Here is a 27,720-nt window from a genome sequence, read left to right as displayed (position 1 = left end):
AACCATAGGTTCATAGCTCCAGGCTTTAAGTTCACATTTAAAGCCTTCTCCATTTATATGCTGCCCCTGGGCGCTATATTTAGAAAGTACAATATAACATTTCATTGCTTTGCAGATGACTTACAGATCTACCTTCCTCTTCCAACAAACAGCTCTGCCTCCATTCAAGCTCTGCTGAACTGTCTCAGTGATGTTCACACATGGATGGCTTCAAATTTCTTGAACCTAAACAAATCCAAAACTGAAATTATTTTATTTGGCCATTCTGACCTTTTAGATGGCTATGACAGTGCCATTGGCCCATTAGCTTCCTACTGTCACCCTGTTGCAAGGAACCTAGGAGTAATTTTTGACTGTGCCTTTTAATTAAAATTTAAAAAACAGATTAGTTCAGTAGTCAAATCAAGCTTCTTACAATTAAGGCTACTTAGTAAGGCAAAGCCCTACCTCCCTCCACTTGATTTTGGGAGGGCAATTCATGCTTTCATTACCTGTCGTCTGGATTATTGTAATTCTCTTTATGCTGGATTGGACCAGCAGTCACTGAAATGCCTGCAGGCTGTCCAGAATGCAGCAGCCAGACTGCTGACAGAAAAGAAAAGATGTGATCATATCACCCTGATACTGGCCTCTTTGCACTGGCTCGCTGTCCAGTTTACAGTTCAGTTTAAAATCTTATTATTTGTTTTTAAAAGCCTGAATGGCTTAGCTCCATCCTATCTATCTGAGCTTGTTCAGCTTCACATGACAGCCAGCGCACTGAGATCAAGCAACCAGCTGCTGCTGGCCTGTCCCAGAACTAAACTTAAAAGCAAAGGTGACAGAGCCTTTTCCGTTGTGGTGCCAAATTTATGGGATACTTTACCATTCCATATAAGGGCAGCCCAAACTTTGGAACACTTTAAATCTCTTTTAAAAACCTACCTCTTTTCGCTTGCTTTCACCTCTAGTTGAGACAGACATGTCTTTTACAGCTTTTATTTGTATTTTACCTGTACTCTAGTGTTGATGTTTTATTGTCTAAACCTATTGTTGATCTTATTGATAATTTTTGTGGTTTTTGCTATTCATTCATTCTTTGGATGAACTGTACAGCACTTTGGTCAGCCGAGGTTGTTTTTAAATGTGCTATATAAATAAATTTTGACTTGACTTGACTTGACTTGACATTTACGTAGCTAACATAGCTACAGCCTATAATCAAAGTGTATCCTCTGCCACTTCAGACCACCTCGCCAGGAGGAGAGCAGCCACAGCTCCAGGGACTGACCCCCAGCCAGCAGTTGCAGCAATCTGAATCCAGCCAGCACACTGTTTAGCTCCAGGGTACTGTGTGGCCCCTACTTCCTGCTGGATCAGCAAACTTTCTGTTGCTGCCGTTACACAACTGAGACCGGGCACTTGCCACCAGGAAGGGAAAAACTGAGGCAGGGGGGTGTATTTTCAAATTCTGATGTTTTTTTTTCTTTTTTCCTGATTTCTGCCTGCCCTAGCTTTAATAAAATCATCACAAACTACGTAAGTGACGCACAGAAAACCTGCAGCCTAGTTATTATTCCTTCTCAGAAATACCAGCGTCTAGGTGTCTATTGTCCCATCTTACTCTCTGCAAGAAAGCAAATAAGCATATTTCTGAAAAATTCCAAACTGTTTCGTTAATCTGAATGAGTCTTAATGGTTAATAACTGCTTAATTAAAACCTTGCACTAGCATATTTGCATTTTTCGATTTGATTCATAAGAATTACCCTTCTCAACTCTGTACAGTGCAAATGTCTGTGGGCTCTCTCCCTAAACAGAAAAGGTTTATTAATAATCTTCAGCAGCTGCAGCAAAGAGAAAACATTCCCTGCTCTCACCTCTGCTCTCATGACGCACTCCTCCCTCCCTCTCTCACTCTGTCTCTCCTTGTTTTTCCTTATCCTCTGCTCTCCAGAGACACATTGCTGGGGGCAAAGAGACTTCATTTCCCATGGGGCATTACCAGCAACCTGACATGCCCTTACTGTTTCCATGTTCAGCGCTTTTCCTGAGTGCTGGAGGGAACTATTTTTCCACCCTGCGCTCCCACAAGGTCTGATTCAGCTCTGCTTCCTCTCAGAACGTTTTAAATCTCTGCCGTGCCTTTGCTTTTCTTCCTGCTTGTGTTTTTGTCAGCTTCAAAATGATTGGTTTGCATTTTTGTAACATATCCTGTATATATTAAAAATACATTTTGATGCTTTGTATGCTTGGGCAGATAGTTCCAGTGGATCAAAACAATAGAAAAAGCTCACATTTGGAAAAAAAAATTCATAGAATCTTGTTTATGTGTCTTACTGTTCAACTAAAACATCAGAGCCAATAAAAAGCATCACTTCAGGACTGGTTGTGTGGTTAGAAATTGCCATTTTCAGTGCTCTGCAGCCAAGCCTGGCTCAGTTTCTTTGTTAACTACAGTCGACTGAGTTCAGAGAGGCAATCTGTGCAGGGCCACAGAGGTTAAGCAGTAATTTAGTGGCATAAAGCAAAAGCCATAAATGCTCAAAACCATTCTTTCTTCCCCAGAAGCTTGGACGTTAGACCCAAAATGAACTGTCAGACAGAGACAGAGAGACTGAGTGAGACTTATGTGTGAGCCACCTACAGAATAATAGGATTTTCAGGGGTGGAAGGAAATACTGTGTGCTGGGGCGGAAGGCTGTGAATGTGAGTGAGTTCTGCAGATGGAGACTCACCCGTGTTGAAAAAGAAGGAGTCTACAAAGGTACAGTTTTTGAAGTAAGATGCTAGGGAGGAGACATCTTCAAAATAGCAGTTGAGAAAAGATGAGTCGATGAATGTGACCGCCTTAAACTTCATACTGATGAACCTGGGAGGAGGAGAAGGAGAGACAAGATGGAGGTGGCAGGGGAAGACATTAACATATGGATCAAAATAATAAACAGAGATTGGAAACATATTTCTGACAGCACAAGTGCTGATATTGAACTATTCCTCTTCTTTTTTAAATGGTAAATGGGTAGTTTAAAACAAAAAGGATCAAAATTGATGCAGCAGAAGTAATAACATTGTGGTTTTTTACCCATGCATTTTTACTCCTTGTTAAAACTTGGCTCCTATATTACCCACATGACATGACTGTAGACAGTTCAGTCACAGATTTGAGTGTGTTATGATAGCAGTGGCTATTTTAGCCTGGAGCTGTTAGCTTGTGGCAGTGATGAGCAGCGGGCTAAAGAGGTCTCACTTCTTTCAAACTCCACAACCCCTGATGCTTTTCTTTTACAAACTTGCACAGAGGGTCACTTGGCAAATTTATAATTAATTAATAATTAATAATTTGCATGTAAACAGGCAGTATGCTGAAAACACACCAAACAGTGGCAGAGCCTGCGACAAGCTGCCGTGCAGTAGATATGGAAAAGTGCCATGGCTGCTCGAAGCTTAGCAAGCTGCAGCCTTTCCGGTCTGCGGTGAACTGTGGCCAAACTAAAAGTTGGGGTTAGATTAAATTTTGCCAGCAACTTGCAGCCGAAGAATACCAGCAGCCAATCAGTAAACAGTCCTGTGACTCCTGTGACATGTTGACTGATGTTACAAAGAATTTCTTCCAGCCTGAACACATGAACACACCTCCTCGCCACAGAAATAAATTTCAGCATAGCGTTAGTTCAGGCAAGACACAATGTCAAGCTTCCTCTGCAAGCCGCTTCCATCCCAGCTCCTCCTTTCTGTTTGTCACTGGTGCTGCTCTATTGTGTTCCCAAGGGGTCTCTGCTGCTGCTCTCCCTGCATTAGGCTTTCCTCGTATGCACGTGGAAGGGCAGAGAGGTGTGCTCACTCATGCTTAAGGCTTTCCATGAAGACACATGGAGGCTTTCTCTGTGGGCCTAGGAATGGCAGAGAGGCCTCAGAGAGGAGCCATACCGCCAACTACAATACTGCAAATGGAAATAGAATTTTCTTTGACTAAAGTGGTCTTGACTGAGCTAATATTACTTTGCAACTGCTTGATGTGTTTTGGCATTATTGTGTAAAATCTACAGAGATCCCCTTTACGCACAGTGGGGGAATGTAACTGGCAGTGTGTATTAAATTGCATGTTAAATTGAATTGATATTTTGAGCGCACAAGTGCACTTGGTATGTTCACACTGCATAGTATAGGAAAATGCAGTGTATTACTGGCGCACTCAAAAAAAGTCCAAAAGTTGTGTGTGGAATACTGAACACTTCTCACCCTCAGTGGTTGCCATCTTTGTGATGTAGTGGAAGCTAGGTCACAAACTTCTCAACAAAATGTTAATGTGTTAAAAAACAAAACAAAACAAACAAAAAAAACCATTGTTACTTCCGGTAAGTGCAAAACTGCAGTGTACAATTTGAGACAACACTACCCTGCTGAAATTAGTGCACCACGCAAGAAGTACATAGTGTATATAGTGTACTACATTGAAGTGTACTACAATTTTAAGACACACTTTAAGTACAAGTACTCGAGGACTTTACCTAAATACTTGTACACTGCTTGAGTATTTACATTGTAAATACTCTAAAATGATCTGACTGCTGTTCTTTCTTTATAGATAAATATTTCACATATATACTGTACAAAATATGATATATTGTTATAGCTTTACTTATCCAACAGTATATAAAGCAATTAGCAAGTAAATTCAATACTTTCAGCCATACCCAAGCTTTACAGAGAAAGTGAAGCATAAAGTTGAGGAATGCTTGAGTACAGCAGGAAGGGAGGCATTTACTTGTGATGCCTGGACTTTAGGATCAGTGGATTCATCAGCACATTATCTCACAGAGGACTGGTGACTGATGTCTCACATTCTCCAAACTAGAGCAGTGCATCAAAGTCACACCGGAGCAAACACTGCAGACTTCCTGCAAATTGCAAAACAAGAATGGGGGATTGTGGTTGTAACAGACAGTTGTAACACTTCTAACGTGGGTGTTGCCATCCACTTAGCAGGATACCTGTATATTAAGTCCTTTGCTCATGTGCTTAATTTGGCTTTGCAGAGGCATTTTAATTAGGAAATGTAGTGGTGACATAAGTATAAATACTCATGTAAAGTGCAGATGCTCCCAAAAAATATGTTATTATTGTAACAAAGTTTTATTACATTATGCCAAAAAACCTGAAAACAACCTATGTGGTTGTCTGGATTGGAGGATTTGTTGAAAACTTCACATGCTCCTTTAATGATATTACTACTTTTACCCAAGTGGAAAATATGAGTACTTCCTCCGCCTCTACTTAATGAAGTAGACATGATAAAGATGTCAATCCTTCAGGATGTCGACAGTAATATGAATCGTACCATTCTGTAACTGATCTATGGGATCTGTAACATGCTGCTGTAGGCTACACAGTATCATGGTATTGGTCTTGATTTAATCTCTTAATAAACGCTCTCCAGTCAGGATGGAAAAGAACAGCGTATTGTTGCGTCCTCTTTCTGGTCTTTGTGTAAGTGAGAATCATAACCAGGAGGAGCAGGAAAAGATGTGAGTGTGTGTGAGAGAGAGAGAGAGGAAAAAGGAAAGAGAGATAAAGCTTTTAATTTCCTGGTGGTGGGGGAGATAAAGGAGGCAGGATTAATATTACCCGCAGAGGTGTGTTGTTTGTGGGAATGATGAATAGCACTGCTATCCCACAACGGGATGAGATGCTTTTAACCACAACACTGTGCCAAGGGAGACTCACAGGTTTGGATCACAGTTTGTTACATTGCAGCTGGCTTTAATCATTTCTTTATCATTATTCCCTTTGTCTTTTTCATTTACCTGTCATTTAGAAAGACTCCGTTTCTGTGGATCTGGTTCTCCAGGGTAAAGTTAAAGGTGAAGTCTTCAATGCGTTCGTTGTTGTGGATCTTCACTCTAGAGGCGTACTCGTCGGCCTGAAGGTGTTTAATGACATCTGGGAACCACACCGACAGCCCGTAGTACCTGGACACAGCAATAGCTTCTGTGATAAAATGTGACCACTGACATGGGCCACTCTGGCACAGCTGATTGTTGTACTGCTCACTCTCAATTCAGTTTGAATTCTTGTGTGAAGTGTTAAACTTCTTGTTATATTTCTTTGCTCCTCGATGAATTAATGATAAAATGTTTCAGTTTTAATGCACATTAATTTCGTTGTGCCACATTCTGGTGTGACCAGGGGTCTTATTAATAACTTTTGCATACTCACAAAACGAGGCCCAAAAGAGGCATACGCCACTTCAAACACAAAAGTTGTGATTTACAAAACATGACAGGAGAATGTGCACACCTACAGGGAAACTCTAACCCATGCGTACAAACATTTTGGATTCAGGGGAAATTGGCGACGCAATTGTTGAGGTGGTAAAATGAAGCCAAATTGTAGAAATTAAATGTGAGAGACGTCATTATATAAATAATGATGGCTCTCACACATTTAATTTCGCCTCATATCATGTTACTTATAGATCTTGTTCACCATAAACATTCAGTCTAGTGACTTTAATAGTGCCTATGCTAGTGAGCCACTTTTCCATAAACATCTTTCAGTTGTAAAAATTGCAAGCCAACTCAAATCTCACCTCAAATTTTGCCCATTATTTCATCAGCACTGTCTCACCATCACATTCCCACCCCAGGAACTCAAAGGAGAGGGATGCAGCTGACACTTGTGGTGGAGCGCACATCAAATAACATTACATAATTGCAAAACAGAGCACCAACAGTTTTGAATAACATCCTACAATACTGTTAATACATATCACCAAGCATGATTTCAGTCTTTAGATAGTTTTTGCATGTAAAATCGCCGCAGTAAACATGACTGTGTGAACACAGAGTGCACAGGAGACATCACTGTGTCGGCCATACACACTTTTCCAGTCACCTTACGTACATTCACCACCTGCATTTATAAACTCCATATGCTCATTTTGTGTCCTAATAATAAGGACAAGATTGCCACAACAAACATAGATAAAAAATTATGTTCACTTATCAAAAGTTAATCTTCAAACAATATCTCAGGGTCAGGGATACACTGATAGTCACTGGTGTGAAGCAATCAGTCTAAATGCTGCAAACAGAAAAACACTGTGGTTACACTTGGCCGTTGCCTTGATTCACCTGTAAAGAACCACTGATCAGCAGGCTCATTTCGATGCATCAGTGTTTATGAGTTGCTTTGCATTGAACATTTATAGTTAAATGTGGCATGTAGAGGGCGGGATACAAGGCTGATCCACATGCAGACAACTCCAAGCTGATTTTGGTAATTTTTGTTATCTTAAAAATACGTCTGCAACCAACCTACTTATCCTTTTCCAGGTCTTATCAATGTTACCACAGAAATAAGGAGGAAGTAAATCTGGCTGACGTTGGTGATCTGACATTAGGATTACTCCTCTTGATGAAGCTATAGGTTAGCTAGCTATTTAGCCAGTGCTTTGCTAACATTAGCTAAATATACAGTGTAATGTCTCTGTGAAGATTGTCAGTCTCCCAGTCACATCTTAAACTGTCTCAAACTTTGGTTTTCTTTTCAACATAGACGAGCCTAGCATATAACATTATCTGAGTATAACAGGAAAGGGGAAAGTTGTCTGAGGTTCTGCCAGGTTCTAAGCCAAGTCATCAAGCAACTTTACAGTCTGTACAGCATATAACACCTTTTGTCCGCTGACTCTTGCTTGGAGGGTTGGAGGACTTCCAACTTTATTGCAGCACATCCAACTGATGAGTTTGTGACTACATTTTGCATCATCAGCTAATTGCGTGTGTGTGTGTGTGTGTGTGTGTGTGTGTGTGTAAAGGTCAGTACGTGTTTGTATGTCCACATACAAGCAAAGGTTTACATGGGTCAGAGTCGCGGCGTAATTGGCTATGGTGTACATCTCCAGAGGAGTAAAGGGCAAGGTTGTGTCAGAGGTGCAGCTGGTTTATTGGTATTTTATTGAGCTGGGAGATCAAATTAATAAGCAAAGAATCTTGCATCTGTTTCTGTATTGGAACAAGAGGCAGTGAAACCTGCCGACAAAAAGCGACCTGACAAGACAAAGACAATAACAGGACCCGAAAAATTAAGACAATAAAGACAAACTGAGACCAAAAAACAAAAACAAAAAAAAAAAACACACAAGTTGACATAAATCTAAACCAGCAACATACAACTTTTCTTGGAGTATAACAGAACCACTTTTAGCTAAAAGACTGTCCTGAAGGCTAAAACTTTCTGACATGTACGTACTGCAATTCATTACAGCTGTCGGCAGAAAAAAGCCAAATGGCACCTTCTCTCAAATAGGTTCTCTCTTTCTAATCTAAGCTGTCAACATTCATCAAGAGGCTATAAGTGAGAGAGCATCTGCCTCAGTGCTAAGTACCTCACTGAAACTGTTATTTAGCTGGAAAGTAGTGGTGACTCAGCTAAGTATCACTGAGAGCAATACATAGCATCATTTAACATGATGGAGGCATGCAGTCATATCATAGAGGAGTGTGGAGGAAGTAGTGCTGTGCAGAAAATCTCTTACCCAAAAGACAGAGTAAACCAGACTGCAGCCAGTTTTATAGTGTTGTCTCTCACTGGGTAGTTGAAGCATCTCATAAAAGTCAACCATATCTGTTATAAAAAGGAGGAGATTTTTATTTATTTAAAATTTTAACAACCAGAAAATAAATCTGTGTAAAACAAATAAACAGAATCATACTCCTCTGAGCTCAGCCTTGATCTTGAAGAGGACCTTGAGTACAGGGTTGGCTGACTCATTCTGCATCTCCACAAGCTCGTCCAGTTGTTTGGGGATTTTTATCCTGTTCACCTGCAGGGGGAGACACTGATCTGTCACCTGCTGATGGCACTGCAGCAGCAGGAAGAAGGATGCAAGTGTTGCAGGGCCGCTGTGTACTCACAGTGAAGACTCTCTCGGGCTCTCCGCGGGCACGCATGTTGGTGTCGTGGATGTGTTTAAGCACCATCCAGGCCTCGTCGTGTTTACCCATCTAAGGGACAGTTATGTGATGTTACATGCATGCACACATCAGGCTCTACCCGTTCATCCTCTCGTGGCTGGAGCTAGTCAACTGAACCTTTACAGTCCCTTCAATTTATGCCCTTATTATATCGTTACTCAGGTTTGCTTCTACACTTATAGAAATGATTTGATATATTTTTTCAGGTTTATGTATTTCAATTACATATCAAATTTTTTATCCAACTGAGTCAAGTAATTTGAAAATAATCCAAAAACATATTATCTATTTAATTAAATCAAATAATACTAGGACGAATAGACTGACATTTTATGTAACTATAGCCCATAACATTTATACCCATTCACATTCCATACCCAATTCACATTCATAAAGTTTATGTTATTACTGTAATAAATTCTATGCAATTCAAATGTTCTCCTTAGTCCTTTCACCTTAGTTATTAGTTCAAGGTCCACACGGTTAAATACACTCAGTGTCATAGTTGCATTTGTCCATGTCGAGGAGCTACTTTACTGTATCTGTTCAGCCGTCTGTTATTCACTCACTCTACAGCAAGAAACATCACTTTAGCATAAATGTTCTGTGCCAGAAAATTCACTGTACTTCAAATTATAGTGTCACATTTGCGAGTCACTTGCGGTCCAGTCATAATGGACCTGCAACCCAATTTTAGACCGGGATCCACCAGTTGGGAACCACTGTCTTAGAGTGTACATATCTGGGCAAATCTGACAAATACATATCCATAGTAACTGCACTAGTCATGTGCTAATGAGTTGCAAATTACATTAATGCAGGGGGTTTCAAAGTCTGATACTGTGGGCTCCTCATAATGACACTGATTGCAGAACCCTCCACTTCCAACTACAGTTTCTACATAGCCACAGTTAGTAAGCTTTGGGCTATGTTTTAAACTAGTGGTTCCCAACTGTTGGGTCGCGGTTCAAAAGTGGGTCACAGATCCAATCTGAATGGACACAAGTGACTTGCAAATGTGTCAAGTTTGTAAAAAAAAACACAATTTTTGAAGTATATGGAATTTCCAGCACATAGCTTTTATTTTGAAGTGCCGTTTGCTGATGTAGGGGGAATGCTGAATGGACAACTACATAACAGACACAAACACAAGTGTGACACTGAATGTATAAAACTGTGTAGACCTTGAACTAATGACTCAGGAGAAATCCAGACCCTGTGGCTGGACCAGTTGGGAACCATTATTTTAAGCCTACGACAAGTAGCTCGTGACAGACGTAAACATTAATGGCGTCCTTCTTGGCTGAGCTGTACATTAGCTAGCTCAGTGGTGCTAGGTGAGCTAGCAGTAGAGGCACGCTTCCTTCTGCACAGTGCTACAGTGGGTGGGTGCAGCTTGGTAGACAGAAAGTAGTTCCAATGTGAAACTGCTGACAACAAGGTCTGTGTACAGTAATCGCTACAGGTTACTACAGGTAAGAGAAAACATATGTATTTTTTATCTTGGGGTGAACTGTCCCTTTAATTGCCTCTATGAGCTGTGTGTCCAAACTAGTAACGTAGCTCCAACTGCTGACCATGTTGGTGAGTTGCTGTAATCAGCAGCCAGACTACAATTACTAACTTCCCCTTGTTTGTAGAATGCCGGCGTGCATCTGTCCCGTCGACTTCATGCAGTATTTTTGTCTCGTGTCCCTCCCTTTTACACCTCCCCTTCAACTCACCCCTGCCCCCCTATGGAGACACGCCTCACAGTTTGGAAACCTGCATTGATGCAAAGATGCAATTCATGCTCTAAAAACTGCTACATTTATTTTCTTATATAAAGTGGTAAAAATGGCAGCAAAGTGTGAGTGATTTCTCTAATATCCATAAGAAAAATGATCATTGTCATTAAGAGCTATAATAGTGCTGCCAGCATCACGATACACTGCGTCTCTCTCTCTTACCTCCAGGAAAAAGCGGGGGCTCTCAGGCATAAAAGTGAGAGCCACCACTGCAGAGACACACGGCAGCGCACACACCACCACAAACACTCTCCAGCTGTGGAACTGGTAGGCCGAACCCATGCTGAAGCTCCAACCTGCACAAAGAAGCAGTCGCACAGAGATATAATTAATTTCTAATAACATTAAAAGACATCAAATTTGAATAAAACAAACACACAAAAATACATTTATAGCTTTTTCTTTCCCTCACGGTTGGACGTTCTGTAGCTGTTCAGTCTTGGACAAACATACATGATGTTTCTCTGCCACAAGCTAATGAAATTAATTAACCTGCAGGTCAACTACTTCCCCAGTGTCACTGCGCACTCTTTGGCATCAGTGGATACATAGTCCTTCGTCTCTCTCTCTCCCTCTCTCCCTCTCTCTCTCTCTCTCTCCTATTGTCTCTCCCAATTCCAACCTGTCCTTTTTTTGCCTGAACATTTTCAATACTTGCAACAGGAAATAGAAAATAGAAAATTCCACATTTCCTTAAGAGAGGAAAAAAATGGCTTCAACTCATTTCTGGGGTGTTGCTAAATATTTGGGACAGCTTATTGAGTTGCTAAGGTTTTGCTACAGTAGACAAGTGGACATGGTTCCTAGGTTGTTGGTAGATAGTTTCTTTGTGCGCAGATAGTTGTGCTGGGTGTCACCAGTTTGCTGCTAGGTGGTTGCTCTGTGCTTAAAAGCACTGCAGATGGTTCCCAAGGGGATCAGTGTGATTGTTAGAACATCTCCAAGTGGTTGCTATGGTGATCGTGATGGTGCAGTGGCTTGAGCCTGAGTTTAAATGCAAAAGATCTTGGGTTTGAATTTTTTCAGCACCATGGAGAGAAACACAGAGAGCCTTAAGCTGCATTCAGGGTTTAGATCCTGATAGGTCTGCCATACAAAATGTACAAAGCTGTTAATGTAACAGAATTCAAATTTTAATGCAATTTTTAGTGCTAGCAGTCTTAAGACAGAGCAATGCCATCATTCCAATCAGTTTCTCCCAGTTAGAATTCCTACAGTTTTAAGGAGTTTTTTTTTACCAGGAGCTGAATTATCCTCAGAGGTCGCCTCCTGTCCAAAACAAACCAGGTCATTAAATCTGCTAAATACATGGAATAAGGGGGATGCTAGCCCAACTATTGCCTAGCCTTTCTCTCTGATAATTCAAGATCCAGACAAATCAGGAGCTTTTAACTGGGAGCTGAATTATCTGCAGAGGCTTCTTCCTCTCCAAAACAAATACACCCCAAGATTTATATTGCCCAAAACACTGAAAAAAGCAATTTTACTTTAAAAATCAGTGTTTCTCCAACACTTTTTGGCTAGTTGTGGAGGGGACGCTAACCCAGCTGCTACATGCCGGCATTTTCTCTTTGATAACTTAAGATTCAGACATTTAGGAGTTTTTTACTGGGTGCTGAATTATCTGCAGAGGTCTCCTCCTCTCCAGAACAAACAGACCCCAAGATTTACACCAGTAAAGACGCTGAATAAGGCAGTTTTACGTTAAAACTGTCAAGCACAGCAGGGGCTGGAGGTGAGCTGACGCTAACGTTTGCTCATGTTGTTTCTCTGAAAACTTAGGATCCAGACTTCCAATAACAGAAATCATACATTAGGTTAAAACATACTGTGAAAAATGACTGAAATCTAAAATATGTATTGTAAAAATGTGGCTTGAAACTGGATAAAAAGTAGATCTGTGGCAGCATCTGGCCGACAACCACAACCCTGACGCATGTGTAAAGGGGCTATGATGCTACAAAAGGGCCATTGCCTGTCTGTGGCATTGTAACTAGGGATGCAGCGAATATTCGGTAACCAAATATATTCTGCCGAATATTGCAAAAAACCACACATTCTGTATTTAGTGGAATAAGTGAAAAGCAAGGCCGAATAATAGCAGCGTGTTTTGATGACGCAATCAAACAGTGTGCGGTGATGGACGGAGTAAAATGTCGGTAGTGTGCCGATATTTCAAAGTGTTGGAGAGCGATAGAAGAAAAGCGGTTTGCAAAGAATGTAATACTGAGCTATCTAGAATAGTGTTGCAGGGTATACTGGAACCAACGGTAGACCGCGGTACTAAAACACCACCGTACATATGATACCATAATGTTGGAGTACCGTAGTACTACGGTACCTCATGGTACCACTACTGTGGGATAAGTTCAAAGTCCAGTCGCAAGAGGGTGAGTGTCCATGCGCTGTCCAGTAACGGTGCACGCTGGCCACCTGGCACTCAACATGCTGCTACAGTGGTTTGTTTTCCAGTGACATTTCAGGTATTAGCTGAGCTATTGAGTATCTTTAAGCAGTGAAAGTTATCATTAATTTATTTTTACTTGTAGGTTAGATTTGTTTCAGTTTGCTACAGTGATTTGTTTATATATGCTACAGTGATTTGTTTTCCACAGAGCTCTACGGTGCGAGCATTTTACTTGCATTTGCGACTAAAAACAGTTTTGTGCGAGCAAAAGAAATCATTCAGGAGCACGCTGTGCGAGTACAGATTTCAACCAGCAGCAGAAACGAAAGGCGAATCTTGCCGGTTGTGGGTTTAACGAGGGTCACAGACACAGACAGGAATGTATTCCTGTCAAATACGGCGGCCATAGTGCTCCACAGCACAAGATAACAGCTTACCGGCGAAGGAGAAGCCCGCTTCCATGTCCAGTAATTTCCTCTTCTTGGTGTCATGACTGCCCAAAAGTATCTGAATAGCCGAGCCGTGGCGGCACACATTTCTCTCTTTGTGGCAGTTAACGGTCCACAAACCTCACTGCACTTAAGGGACTGCTCTTTACTTGTCAGAGGTGGAGGGTGGCTGGTTGAATTTTGGTTGATTTTTATATTATTTATTTATTTTATTTCGATCCCCGCTATGTTAATCACTTATTGATTGACAAATTTTCATTTCGGTGCATCCCTAATTCTAACATTGTTAGAAACCTTTGGGATCATGTACACAGCTCAACAAAACAAAACAAAACAAAACAAAACAAACATTGGTGTAGTCATTTTAAGATGGCACACTGATGGCTTTGAAATACCATTTGACCTTGTTATTTTCATAACAGAAAAAATCTAAACTGCATTGTCTGTTTGTTTGTTTTTTTGTAGCCTGGTTTATTTTTAAACAAATAGAACTGTATTGGTTAATCACAATAACTTGTATTATGAACTCAGTATCATGAAACGCTTCTGCTGAATGGATGCTTTTTTTTTTACTTTACAAACTAGTAAGCAGTGTCTGAATAAGTTGTTAGCTTTGTTCTTTTGAGACCGATTTGTTTCATTGAAAAGGAGCCTGCAGATCCTCCAAAGGACCTGACCCACATTTGTTTTTTCATGAATTTGGAAAAAATAAAATAATAAATAAATAAATAAAAGATAAGGCATATAGTGTAATGCAAAAATAATGCAAGAATCACTCATTAGTATTTGTTGCAGTAGCAGTGCTTACTGCCACAGGGAGGGGCAGAGAGCTATGAGTGTTAGAGACTATTGAAAAGTGGTGAGTAAACTAGTGACTTGTATTTTTGCATGGAGGAATGACATCTGAAGCATTTAAACTGTTATAGCTCAACTTTTACACCGTGAAAGGAAGCAGACAGGAATACATATGTCAATATAAATGTGTGCACTTATACTTTTAATTGTGCTTCCAAATTCTAAATGTGATATTTATGCACTATAGGGCTAAAAAATCTCTTAATGAAATTAATAAAAATAATTATGTGTCCGTAGTGCTAACAGTTACTAATAGTACTTTGGCTATTACTGGCCATTTTCAACATTACATAAAATAAAAAAGGTCAAGAAAAGCATAAAACTTTCCGTGTGATTTCTTCCAAGGTGATAAAAAGATACATAAATACATTAATTATGGTTCAGCACAGAAAAATATATTAAAATCTATGAAATCTTAAAAAGCAGGTTCAAACAATTTAAATTCAAAGACAACTGTTGCGATATGATATGATATTGTGATTTAATATCTTTTTTCAACTGTGAATTCTGTCCCTGAAAGGAAAACTTTGTCTGCTTTTTCTGACACGATTAGTTTTCAGTCTGTTCATCTCACTTCAATCATTTTTTTATTGCAATGATATTATATCATGATATTGTAAAATGTATCTAATTGACTGAAAAACAACTGATTTTAGTCTTCCAAAAGTTTTGTTAGTATTTGCATTATTAATAATTTATTTAGCAAACAAATAGATACCTGGCAACTGCCTATCAATACAATATTGCCACACAAAAATATCGTGATACTATGCTGTATTGGTATTTTACCCCACCCCGACCAAAGACGCTTTGAATTTGGACTGAACTTATTTGTTGGAGCATTGTTTCCAAGCCTTTACACATGAAAAAAAAAGTTATGCTTCATCACAAAGTCTCGGAACGTTATATATTACATTGCTGATAAAAATCATAACACACCCCTCATCAACAAGTCAGGAGTAACAAAATCTGACAGAGCATGTGTGTGTTTGAAGACCCAGTCTGAATTTCACCCATACAGCCAACGGCTGTATCTGAAAATCAGCACCACAAAAGAATGTTAGTGTGGATGTAGAACAGTGTGTGTGTGTGTGTGTGTGTGTGTGTGTGTGTGTGTGTGTGTGGCCTGTGGTGCTGCTCCAGCCTGTACCAGTACAAACCTCATTAGGGGGATTATAGCTTTAATGGACTGGAGGGGATGGCTGACTGATTCAGATACTCAGCAAGATTTATGTTCCTATTCTACAGTAAGTGAGCACGCATAAGACACACACACACACACACACACACACACACACACACACACACTGTCCTTGGCAGTGTTCGAGGCTGTGACACAAATTTTTTAGTATAGGTGTGTTAATGAACTCATAGAAAGACATACGGACAAATCTGTCTTACCTCTCATACTGCGACACACACCCCTACACACACGTAAAAAACACAGGTTGCTGCATGACTTTCTTTTCTTGGAATTTACCACTTCTTTTACCGTGTCACATTCTTACACCAAAGACAAAAGCACACACACACACACACACAGTTATCTGGCCTTTGTCCACCAATCAATGCAAAGAGCACTGCGGCGGAACCTATTACCCACACGCTGCTGCGTCTTGGAAAAAAAAAATGTGTTAAAACACTGGCGTCTAATCAATTGGCCTCAATTATGAGTCTCAGCTGGCCCTCTCACACTCACTCACATGAATGGAGTTTGTGACAACAGATAGAGAGCCTTTCAATGGAAACTACAAATGAGACACAAATACTTGTCTCAGTGTGCTTGTGACCCTGTGTACACACATTCTTTTAGTCATAAAACAATAACTACTTATTTTGTGTTTATCTGTCAATTGTTGAGAGCAAATAACCCACAAAAGGAAAAATAATAACTAAAAAACTACAATTACTGCCTAGCAGCTATATGCCTCTGTGAACCCGTCAAGTTGCACTTTCAGTTTACATTCATGTCTGCGAAAACATGGATGTTCCACACACATCTTCCCTTCCAGCAGCACAAAGGATCTATACAATCAGCACAGTTTCAAGGCGGGCACCTAAGATTAGTGTCATCAATTCGGTATCTGAGCAAATGTCTCCCCCTCTGTTCCTGAGATATGTATTGATTAATGGCCAGTAAAGTGTTTTATGCAGAACATTATGATGTCACAGTGACGTTGACCTTTGACCTTTTGGATATATAATGTCATAGCTTCATCATTTTATCCTATTAGACATTTGTGTAAAATTTTGTCATAATTATAATTAATACTACTACTATTACTATTAATAATTAATAAATAGTTAATTAATAATTAACTATTAATAATTAGGACGTTCACAAGAAAAAGACAGATGTAAGGTCAAAGTGACCTCTGACCACCAAATTCTAGTCAGTTCATCCTTGAGTACAAGTGGACCTTTGTGCCATAGTTAAAGAAATTCCCTTTAGGTGTTCTTGCGATATCACATTCATGAGAACTGAGATGGATGCAAGGTCATGGTCACCTTATCCTTTGACCTATGGCCACCAAAATCGAATCAGTTCATTTCTGACTTGAAGTGGATGCTTGTGCCAAATTTGACAAAATTCACTCAAGGTGTTCTTGAGATATTGCATTCACAAGAATGAGACGGATAAGGTCACAGTGACCTTGACCTTGACCTAATCAGTTCATATTAAGTCCAAGTTGACATTTGTGCCAAATCTGAAGAAAATCCTTCAAGGCATTCTTGAAATATCCTGTTCACAAGAATGAGATGGAGAGCCAGACAGATGGAAAACCCAAAAACATAACGTCTACAGCCATGGCTATTGTCGGTGCAGAGGCATGTAAAAACTCTTTGGTGTCACAATTAATGTAAAGGTTAGAGAGATACCTTTCACTGAAACTATGGGTAACAAATGAAAACAAATCTGTCTGACTGGATATCACAAAAGGTAAGTGAAAAAAATTTTTTTTTTACAAGTTTTGGAAACTAATCCTTTGAGCATTTTGAGTTGTTGCAGTGATTGAAAGGTAACAGGAAGTAATTAACAACAATAGGGTCAATGAGACCAGGATTAAAAAAAGATCAAAGTACCTGTATCAGGTTATATTAGAGCCAAAAATACAACCCAATATAAAGACACGGTGCATCTTTCAGCTGTACCTATTTAATATATTTACATGCTGTAATTACCTCTCTGTATAGTAATTCCATGGCGGAGTCTGCCATTCCTGCGCTGAATTCAAAATTGCCTTCACATGAAATGATGCAGCATATCATCTGTGTTACTGTTTGTAATTTTATATCATTGATTTCAGCCTCACTGTTTACTGTTCACTGTCCTGAACAACTAAAGTTACAGCTGGTACAAACCGTTTCTGACTATTGCTGTTTAATATTAGAAGTGTTAAACCAGCAAAACATTTGGTGGCTTTTGTCATCAAAAAAACAAGACCAAAAAAACAAAAAAAATATTTATGTCCAAGAACAGCCTACACGTGACCCATGTTTTAATGTCTTTGGTTATCATCTCTAATGTGAAAACATCACATTCTAACATGGTAAAAAAAAATCTAAAGTGTCCAGTATTCGATTAAAAAATCCGAGAGTACCACAGAGTGTCTCTCCTTTTGGGCCACTGACAGCGCTGTCAGCTGAGTCACTCACACTGGACAGCAGTAGGTTGTACCAACATCTGCTTCAAAATGACTTTAGCTGACTTTGCTAACATTCAGTATTGGAGCTGAGAGCATCGCAGCAACAAACAGAAACAAATCACACTCTGCATTGTACTGCCCTCTATTGCCATCACAGCTAGGTCATTCTGAGGCAAGACTTGATTGTAATGGTCTACAGCCTGCAATGCTCTTACTCTGCACTTCTCCATATATAATGACGCAGCTACAAAAATTATTCGAGTGATAAAATGGGAGACAGCCTGGGGGCTTGTTAATTGATGATTCAAATTATCAACATTTAGGGGGCAGCCCTAGTTAGCACTGACAATGATGGCTTAATGAAAGAAGACATTTTTGACACAGGATCAGATTTTATTATTGAAAGGAGCAACAAAACAAGAAGGAGCACACTGAGCTGTTCGAGCTGCAGGCCATGGCTGCACACCTCCAACTCTGCAACAGTCTGACATAAAGTTTTAAACTACACCTAACACAGCTACTCAAGCAGGACAGAAGCAGCCCCCAAATGACCATTTCTATATCAATTACCCAACCTGTGTTACATTGAATTCATGAAGAAACTATTGTTTTCGTTGTATGCCTTCACGGTAAATGAAGAATCTAAAATGGAGAAAATTCTTGATGAATTGAAGTCATAGAGGTCCATGTTTAACAACACCAAAACTATATCAAAATATGCATTTCCAAACATTCAGACAACCTGTGCAGTTTATCCAGTCGTATGCTCAGTACATTCCAAACAGACAGCCCTTCCTGACGGGATACTGAATGTAAAGTGAAACTTTTTCTATGCTCTCTTCAAAGCCAGACAAAAACAATCATTTTACCTCCACTAATACAGGAGCTGTTGGTCTACTGCTGCCTCGATCAGCTAATTTGTTTGTGTTTTTATGAGACTTTGGTATTTTAAAGGTTTAGTCATGATTCAGTGAAGTCACACAATAACACAAACAATCTACCACTGGAGGCAGTGAAAGAACAACACCTCTAGTGTCCAGTGAGGTAAAAATTGAGCATAGTGTTAGTTCAGGCAGGACACGATGCCAAGCTCAGCTCACATCGCAGCTACATCGGTTGATCTCAAATAGCAAATCAACTGATGGAACAGCTGATTGATGGAAAGGAGTCAGCTGATAGATCACATGATTCCTTTCTATAAAACCAATTCGCAAATCTCATTCAGGGCGCCCTATTTAAACTGCTCTGGCCTGCCTACTGCTGCTACTTCCTCTGCACGCTGCTTTGCAACTCGCCTCCACCCCAGCTCCTCCTTTTCATGTTGTGTCTGACTTATCAGCGTCAATTGTCATTGATGCTGGCTCTGTTCTGTTCTTGTAGGGTCTTTGCTGCTGCTCTCCCTTTCCATGTAGGCGCATGGAAGGGCAGGGAGGTTTGCCTCTCTGCCTCATGCTTTCCTCATTTGCATGTGGAAGGGCAGACAGGTGTGCTCTCTCCACCTTATGCTTTCAACATAGGTGCGTGGAAGAGGCTTTCTGCGTAGGCCCGAGGAATGGCAGAGGGGCCCCAGAACAGAGCCATACCATCAAATATGATACTGCAAATTGAAATAAAGTTTTCTTTGTCAAAATTGTTCCTGACTCAATTATTGTTTTTGTCAGTGGAATCTGGCTTTAAAGAGGGCATAGATAAGTTTCACTTTCCGTTCAGTTCCCGCTGGAAAGGGCTGTCTTTTTGGAAAGCACTGAGCATATGACCGGATAAATGACACTTGGATTATACTGCACAAGTTGTGTGAGAGTTTGGAAACACATGTTTTGATATAGTTTGCTGTTGTTTAACGTGGACCCCTTTTACTTCAATTCATGAAGAATATTCTCAGTTTTTGGATGCTTTGTTCACAGGGGAGGCATGCGAGAAAAGCAAAGTTTTCTGCACAAATTCAACTTAACACACGGTGAGTAACTGATATACAAATGGTCATTTGGACAGGTGAAGTATTTGTTTAAGATTTCTGTCCTGCTTGAGTTGTCGACACCTGTGGCTACTAGTAGTAACAGAAACTGTGGTTTAATGCTACAAGTCCCAAAATTCTGGGGGCAGCAAACACTTGTTGAGCAAGCTACTTCGTAAGGAATACATCACAGGACCAAAACAACCAATGCAGCAAAACTCAAAGAGATTTAATAAAGACCTCCGTGAAGTATGCCTTTAAGGATTATAACTTTAAAATGATGGACTTGAATTTTATCAAGATAATCAAACTTTTTATATTTTTGTTGATATGTAAAAATACTCCCAGGGAAAGCCATGGCAACAGATTCTACCTTTGACCAGATGTTATTACCTGAACAGTATAGTATGTGATGTTCTCTTTTTCTGGCAGTCTTGACTCAAGGCTAGACCGAAGAAGTGTGCTCTTCACCGACTACTTTTCTTTACATGTTGTCCTGAAGTTTGTTTTGGTCCACTGACTCTATTCTAGATAAGAACACCACTTGGTCGAGGTACTTAATCAACGTGGGGGCCAGGCATTATAGAGTCCCACGCTCGGCTATCCCCAGCAGAGACAGTGTCCTGATGGCCAGGGTCCAAGAGCAAACTTCATTATATCTGATCAACACGGCTCTGAAAATGGCAAACAAAGAAAACCTTCCTCGTCATTCATCCTTTCCTTTAATACTCCTTCACTCTGTCCCTTCCTCTATGTTTTCTCCCGCCGCCTCCCTTTAGCCCTCTGCTGTATCCCCTCACCTTTCGATTATCCCTGGCACAGGCCACATAAATCAAGCGCTCTCCACCTCTCCCCCTAATCTCTTTCTCTGCTCTTCTTTCCTTGTCCACGCCCCTCCACACCAGATTGATTTCATTTTGCTCATTTTGTTCTTGTCCTCTGACACACACCTCCTTCCCTCTCTGTTACCCTCCACATCTCCCTCACTACATTTTATGAGATTTGTCATATCAGCAAACCTTTTATTTTTTCCTCCTCATATATATAGTTTTACCTCCAGTGCCATCAATTAAAATTGCATGAAATAAACACAAATACTGACTGTGCAGTTGCATTGTGGACCTCAGTCATGTAAATATCACAGTTCAGTCCTGTTACCTTTTGGTGATGGCAAAAATTTGCTGAAAATTAAAAAAGTTCTGTCAGCTGACAGCTTGCCTGGCACACCCCTGCATATCTTAGTACACTGATATTGCGGCAAACTTAAAAGGCCTTCATGCACATATTTGCTGTCTAGGCTGACATATGCTTTGTTGCTTTTTCTGCTGCTGCTATTGTCAGAGCCTCCACCTACACTGCCACCTGCTATGTGTTTGTGTACACCCTGGAGGGCCTTTTCTAAATAAAGCCCCAGGATTCAGGAAGTATTTGCAATGCAACCTGCATGTTATCTATCGTGGTGCGATGTATATGCATTGCTAACAGCGGGGAGCATCATCAACAGAGGAAACATACCACCGAGTCCAACTTTATTACCATTTCTATTTGCAGTAATGTTTAAAGTAGTGATGCAAGTGATTCCTGACAGTGGGACACTTTTCCAGTTTGGAATCTGGGTCGCTGGAGCTGAAAGTACATGTATATTGAGTCATTTTGCCTTATTACTAAGGCTGTGTTCTACAGTCTCAACCTCCTCTGCAGCATAATGCTGTGTCATTCAGCAAGGTGCTGCCTTGGCCAACCAAACACATAAGAGCACATTCCTGGAAGGCTACCTTTTAACACTAACAAATTTTGATTGTTTACTGAGTATAACAAGTCATTGTGCAGTGTTTTGCTGTCTGTTGAACCTTTAAAGCCCCACTCCAGCCAGTGTTACTTTCTGTTTTTCAGTTAATGTTCCATCATAAACATACAATGGGGGGAGGGGTTAATACTCAGATGGAATCAATTACTGTGGCAACCAGATTGTCAAACAGCATATATGTCAAGGTCAACGTCATTAGCAAGGATAGTGACAGTGTGGATATTAGTATGACTAGCAATACCCTTACATAAGTTACGAGGTGGAAAATGTTCCTCTACTTCCTTCACCTGGAGAAAAATTATTGAATGTGAATCTAGCGTCAGCTGGACTTCAGTTGCTTCAGAATGATGGCTGCTCAGCTTAACTATCTAACTAACAGTAGTAGTCAACATAGTTTCTGTAATGGCAACAACAAGTTGTACAATAATAATCATATCGGCTGTTGTGTATTAGCTACTTTGTATCAAACGGGTAAGGTAGCTACACTGCACATCGGCTACTCTGTATTTATCAGGTAAATTAGCCATACTGTATATTGACTACTATATATTGGGTACTTTGTATCAACAGGTAAGGTAGCCACACTGCACATCTGCTACTTTGTATCAAACATGTAAGGTAGCCACACTGTCCATTGGCTATCGAACAGCTAAGGTAGCCACACTGTACATCGGCTACCTTGTATCAAACAGGTAAGGCAGCCACACTGCACATCTGCTACTACTTTGTATCAAAGAGGTAAGGTAGCCACACTGCACATCTGCTGCTACTTTGTATCAAAGAGGTAAGGTAGCCACACTGCACATCTGCTACTACTTTGTATCAAAGAGGTAAGGTAGCCACACTGCACATCTGCTGCTACTTTGTATCAAAGAGGTAAGGTAGCCACACTGCACATCTGCTACTACTTTGTATCAAAGAGGTAAGGCAGCCACACTGCACATCTGCTACTACTTTGTATCAAAGAGGTAAGGTAGCCACACTGCACATCTGCTACTACTTTGTATCAAAGAAGTAAGGTAGCCACACTGCACATCTGCTACTACTTTGTATCAAAGAAGTAAGGTAGCCACACTGCACATCTGCTACTACTTTGTATCAAAGAGGTAAGGTAGCCACACTGCACATCTGCTACTACTTTGTATCAAAGAAGTAAGGTAGCCACACTGCACATCTGCTACTACTTTGTATCAAAGAGGTAAGGTAGCCACACTGCACATCTGCTACTACTTTGTATCAAAGAAGTAAGGCAGCCACACTGCACATCTGCTACTACTTTGTATCAAAGAGGTAAGGTAGCCACACTGCACATCTGCTACTACTTTGTATCAAAGAAGTAAGGTAGCCACACTGCACATCTGCTACTACTTTGTATCAAAGAGGTAAGGTAGCCACACTGCACATCTGCTGCTACCTTGTATCAAACAGGTAAGGCAGCCACACTGCACATCTGCTACTACTTTGTATCAAAGAAGTAAGGTAGCCACACTGCACATCTGCTACTACTTTGTATCAAACAGGTAAGGTAGCCACACTGCACATCTGCTGCTACTTTGTATCAAACAGGTAAGGTAGCCACACTGCACATCTGCTACTACTTTGTATCAAACAGGTAAGGCAGCCACACTGCACATCTGCTACTTTGTATCAAACAGGTAAGGTAGCCACACTGTCCATCGGCTACCTTGTATCAAACAGCTGAGGTAGCCACACTGTACATCTGCTACTTTGGATCACACAGGTAAGTTAGCCATATTGTATATTGGCTACTGTGTACTGGCTACTTTGTTTCAACAGGTAAATTAGCCGTACTGTATATCGGCTACTGTATATCAGGTGCTTTCTGTCAAACAAGTAAGTTAGCCATTCTGTATATCAGCTACTGTTTGTTGGCGACTTCTTATCAGTTAGCCATACTGTATATCGGCTGTTGTGTATTGGCTACTTTGTATCAAACAGGTAAGGTAGCTACACTGTACATCGGCTACTATGTATTTATCAGGTAAATTAACCATACTGTATATCGACTACTGTATATTGGGTACTTTGTAAGTTAACCATACTGTTTATTAGCTGCTGTGTATTGGCTACTTTGTATCAACAGATACTGTATATCTGGTACTTTGTGTCAAACAGGTAAGTTAGCCCAGCTCGGCTCAGCTAGTTCACTGTCTTGTTTTGCCTAGGGTGAGTCTGTGCTGCCGGTGCAGCAACAACCTTCGCTTTTAAACTTTTAGCACAAAATTAAATTATTTGTAAGAAAAATAGTGTGGCTAACCGACATTGTCAGAAAATGCCAAAATACACTGGGGTGGGGCTTTGAGCGTATTATCTGGACAGGCTGGAGCTGATTCATGTCTCACCAGTACCTGAAACAACACACCCCCACCAAATGCAGCCCCCTGCCTTGTTTTAAAGGTCTGGTCTCTGTCTGAATATCAGTACCTCAGTACCCTCTTTTAAACATAAACTGAGAACTCATTTTAATCTAATAGTTTTTTTTGATCAACTGTGATTTGTCTGTGATTTGTCTCTTTTTAGCTGTTAGAATTTTAATTTTATATACTTTTTTAAAATATTTTTTTATCCATCCCTTTCTGTTATACGATCCTGGTTTTACAGTAAAGCAGTTTCTTTTAGGAAGTACTACATAAATAAAGTTCTTATTATTAAAAGAATTCTTTGATCCAGTCTCCAACTTTAAGAGCATGTGATGAGTTGAGGAGAATATTACTGTAATACTGATGAGGAAAAAGTCACTAATGGCTCAGAAATGTTGCCTGGCACTCACATCAGTCAGTCTAGCGTTATTATGAATGGTACATTAGGTCACTCACCGTAGTGTGGGATGATGGCCCAGGCCATGGCTGAGGCGTAAATTCCTCCGATCATCCAGAACATGCAGAGCCAGCTCAGATGCTCTCCTCTCTTCTCCCGAGCCAACACCTCCGCAAAGTACGAGAATACGATTGGTACCGCTCCACCAATCCTGCAAAAATAGTTTGCTGTAATTAGCTATATGTGCTTCAGGCACCAACCCTCATTGTAAATATATTAATGTGTGTGATGACAAACATTTATGAACATGCAAAACAGATGTGTGTTTACATAAAATCATTGGGAGAAAAGTAAAGGAGTTTGTAGGCAGTTTATGCAGTTAGCCATTTGACTTGTTAGATTTGGACCTCATTCTGATCATCAAGCATAAACATACTTAGTGTGTCTTGTTGCTTTGAACCTTATGTTCATTTTCTTATAACTTTAAAAAGGAGCTCAGCTTGGGCAGCAGGCAACCATGTGTAAACTCTTATGAACAGAAGAAATGAAATCATGTCACAAGAAAGATTCCTAAATGAAACAGTGTTTTCAAACTCATACCATCAGTAGACAGTGACACTGCCCACTTCAGCTTTACGTTTGTTTGGATGAGAATATTGTTTTTGTCCACAAACCAAAGAAAATGAAAAAGCATCACACTGTAGCAGACAGGATATTACAAGAGTGTCATTTCATCTTTGATTCATCTTTACTTTTACTTTTCCACAAACTTCCTTGTTACATTATTGCACAGAATCAGAGGAGTTTGAATAAACTATAGCAGTGACAATGTCAATCGACCCATATTAATATGACTGCATAATGTCATGTCATTGTGTTAATGCAGCTGAAGCGGAGCATCAGTGAGGTGTCGAGCAGAGTCAGCAGGAGCCCATCTGTGTCTGCAGTGACTCTCTCACTGGTTTGTTTCACAGTTCCACAGTTTCCAAGATAAATTAGAAGAGGAAGACTGAGGAAGAGGAGTGAGGAGTAATGCAGACTCTGTTATATTCTGTCACACTGTATCTATGTTTTCACTGTTGTTGCACATTTGTTTCTATTTATGGGGCTCTGGAGCCCATTCAGCGTAACATACAATACAGTGTATTTTTAAGTTTGTGTGACAACAACTTTTTTATTCCACTGTATTTCAGATTTGTTTGACTTTATGAAGGAACTAGAATTACTACCTCCCGCTTGCATGTCTCCGCCAACCAGTCAATTTGTAGTTACAGTTTACATCAATGTCTGTCCACAGTACCGTAGACAGTGTTTCATATATGGATGTTGCCACAAAGGAAATGCATATTCTAAAACATGGATGCTTCACACACATTTTCAGAATGTGACCAAATGCCCAACCCAAAAAAACAATGCCTCCGGCAACAGCTTTCGCTGTCATAGAGGCATTAAAATATTTCAGATTTCAGATTAAATATATGTACTCTAAGAATTCATATTTTTCACATTATGACTTGTCTCTTATTACAATTTGTTCCCATATACTATAGTTCAAGCCATAGCTGTGGAACTCAATCTGTATAATCTGACAAATTGATAGTTTAAATCTCCTTTTTCTATTTGTGGAGATAGTTATGGTATTAGGAAAGTAAGGAAAATCTTAATGAAACAAGCAGAATCTGGTCAAACTTGCAACAACGTTCAATGCCAGATCATATTTCTCCCACACTGAGGTTGTAAAAAAGATGGAAAAGCCAGCGTTTGCCTCGAAATCTGTTCAGGCAGATTTCCACCAAAATTTTACGTATTCCTAAAAGTTATTGTGCAGTCATAAATCTCTTTTACCCCCATCATAAATACGCACCTGAGTACAGATTGAGAATTAAGTGATGAAATAAAAGCTAAAGCCACTAATTAAAAATTTAACGCAGAGCCATTAAGGCAGAAGCTGTTTTTTTGGACTCAGATAGAATGACAGGCTTACTGGTAAATAAACACAAGTGAGATGAGTGCAAATCAGGTAACTCTGTTGCCAGAACAGGACGATTAAACTGGGTGTGCTGGCAACAGGGCTGGATTTGTGGGTTCAATGGATGAGATGGAGATGAGTACACACTACACACTCAAATGAATTTTAGGATTCTCTGGTACAGCAGCCTGAAAATAATGTTTTCTTACTATTTGTCTCTGTTTTGACAGCTCTGTTTTTGGAACCAATCACATGTGAGCCCTCAGGCCAACAACGGCCTTGTCTGACTTTAATCTATATTTTTGGTTTCATAAATATAATTTAAACTTAGGGGCGGCACGGTGGTCTGGTGGTTAGCACTCTCGCCTCACAGCAAGAGGGTTGCCGGTTCGATCCCGGGCATGGAAGCAGTGTTAGACCAGCAGCACCTGTGTTCGACGAGGTAAAATTACTGTTTTTGTCATTTGAACATTGAAAAGTTTCACTTTTCATTTCAGTTCCCTGTCGGAAAGGGATGTCTGTTTGGGAAATACTGCGCGTAAGATTGGATGAATGAGACTTGGATTATGCTGCATGATTTGTGAGTGAGTTTATTAACAGATGTTTTGATATTGTTGTTTGTTGAAAATGTGGACCCCTACAACTTCTTTTCATCAAGAATTTTCTTCAGTTTTTGGATTATTTGTTCTCTGTGGAGGCATGTGAGAAAAACAAAGTTTTCTCCATGAATTCACCAACATGTTCTCATAGAACGGATTGTATGATATCCTACCAAAAATGTATACACAACAGTTCATATGATACCCAAAAAATGTATGTCCTTAATGTTACAGTTACGTACATTTTTTTTTCACCCATTCGTCACCCCAGTCTGCCTCCTTTGAGCACTCAGGACTGCTTCCTTGTTTACTGCCTTCAGCACATTGGTCATGGGATTGTAGTCTTTCAATATATGTGGGATATGCATGAATTTGGGTGCACTGCTTTTTGTAGGAAAACAAAAAATATGTGGCAATAGATTCAGTGCAACACAGGATAAGTAATTGAAATACACATGGTCATTTGGGGGGGTGAAGTATTCCTTTAAGTCATAACCATTAGTCCAATG

The 27,720-nt window shown here is 40.1% G+C and overlaps 1 protein-coding gene across 1 annotated transcript in view; it reads right to left on the bottom strand.

Moving 5' to 3' along the window:
• LOC125905753 (synaptic vesicle glycoprotein 2C-like) overlaps window positions 1-27,720 on the bottom strand; it is a 78,118-nt gene that overhangs the window by 8,793 nt on the left and 41,605 nt on the right. Inside the window, exons 4-10 of the mRNA XM_049603942.1 lie at window positions 24,703-24,854; window positions 10,909-11,042; window positions 8,900-8,989; window positions 8,698-8,808; window positions 8,521-8,609; window positions 5,786-5,950; window positions 2,717-2,850 (exon numbers count right to left, since the gene is read on the bottom strand). Of these exons, the coding sequence (XP_049459899.1) occupies window positions 2,717-2,850; window positions 5,786-5,950; window positions 8,521-8,609; window positions 8,698-8,808; window positions 8,900-8,989; window positions 10,909-11,042; window positions 24,703-24,854 (875 nt within the window). The remainder of the gene's footprint in view (window positions 1-2,716; window positions 2,851-5,785; window positions 5,951-8,520; window positions 8,610-8,697; window positions 8,809-8,899; window positions 8,990-10,908; window positions 11,043-24,702; window positions 24,855-27,720) is intronic.

Source organism: Epinephelus fuscoguttatus, linkage group LG18 (assembly GCF_011397635.1).
Source record: "Epinephelus fuscoguttatus linkage group LG18, E.fuscoguttatus.final_Chr_v1".
NCBI classification, from domain to species: domain Eukaryota; kingdom Metazoa; phylum Chordata; class Actinopteri; order Perciformes; family Serranidae; genus Epinephelus; species Epinephelus fuscoguttatus.
Note: the sequence above shows the minus strand (reverse complement) of the source record. Positions and strands in the feature narration are given on the sequence as shown.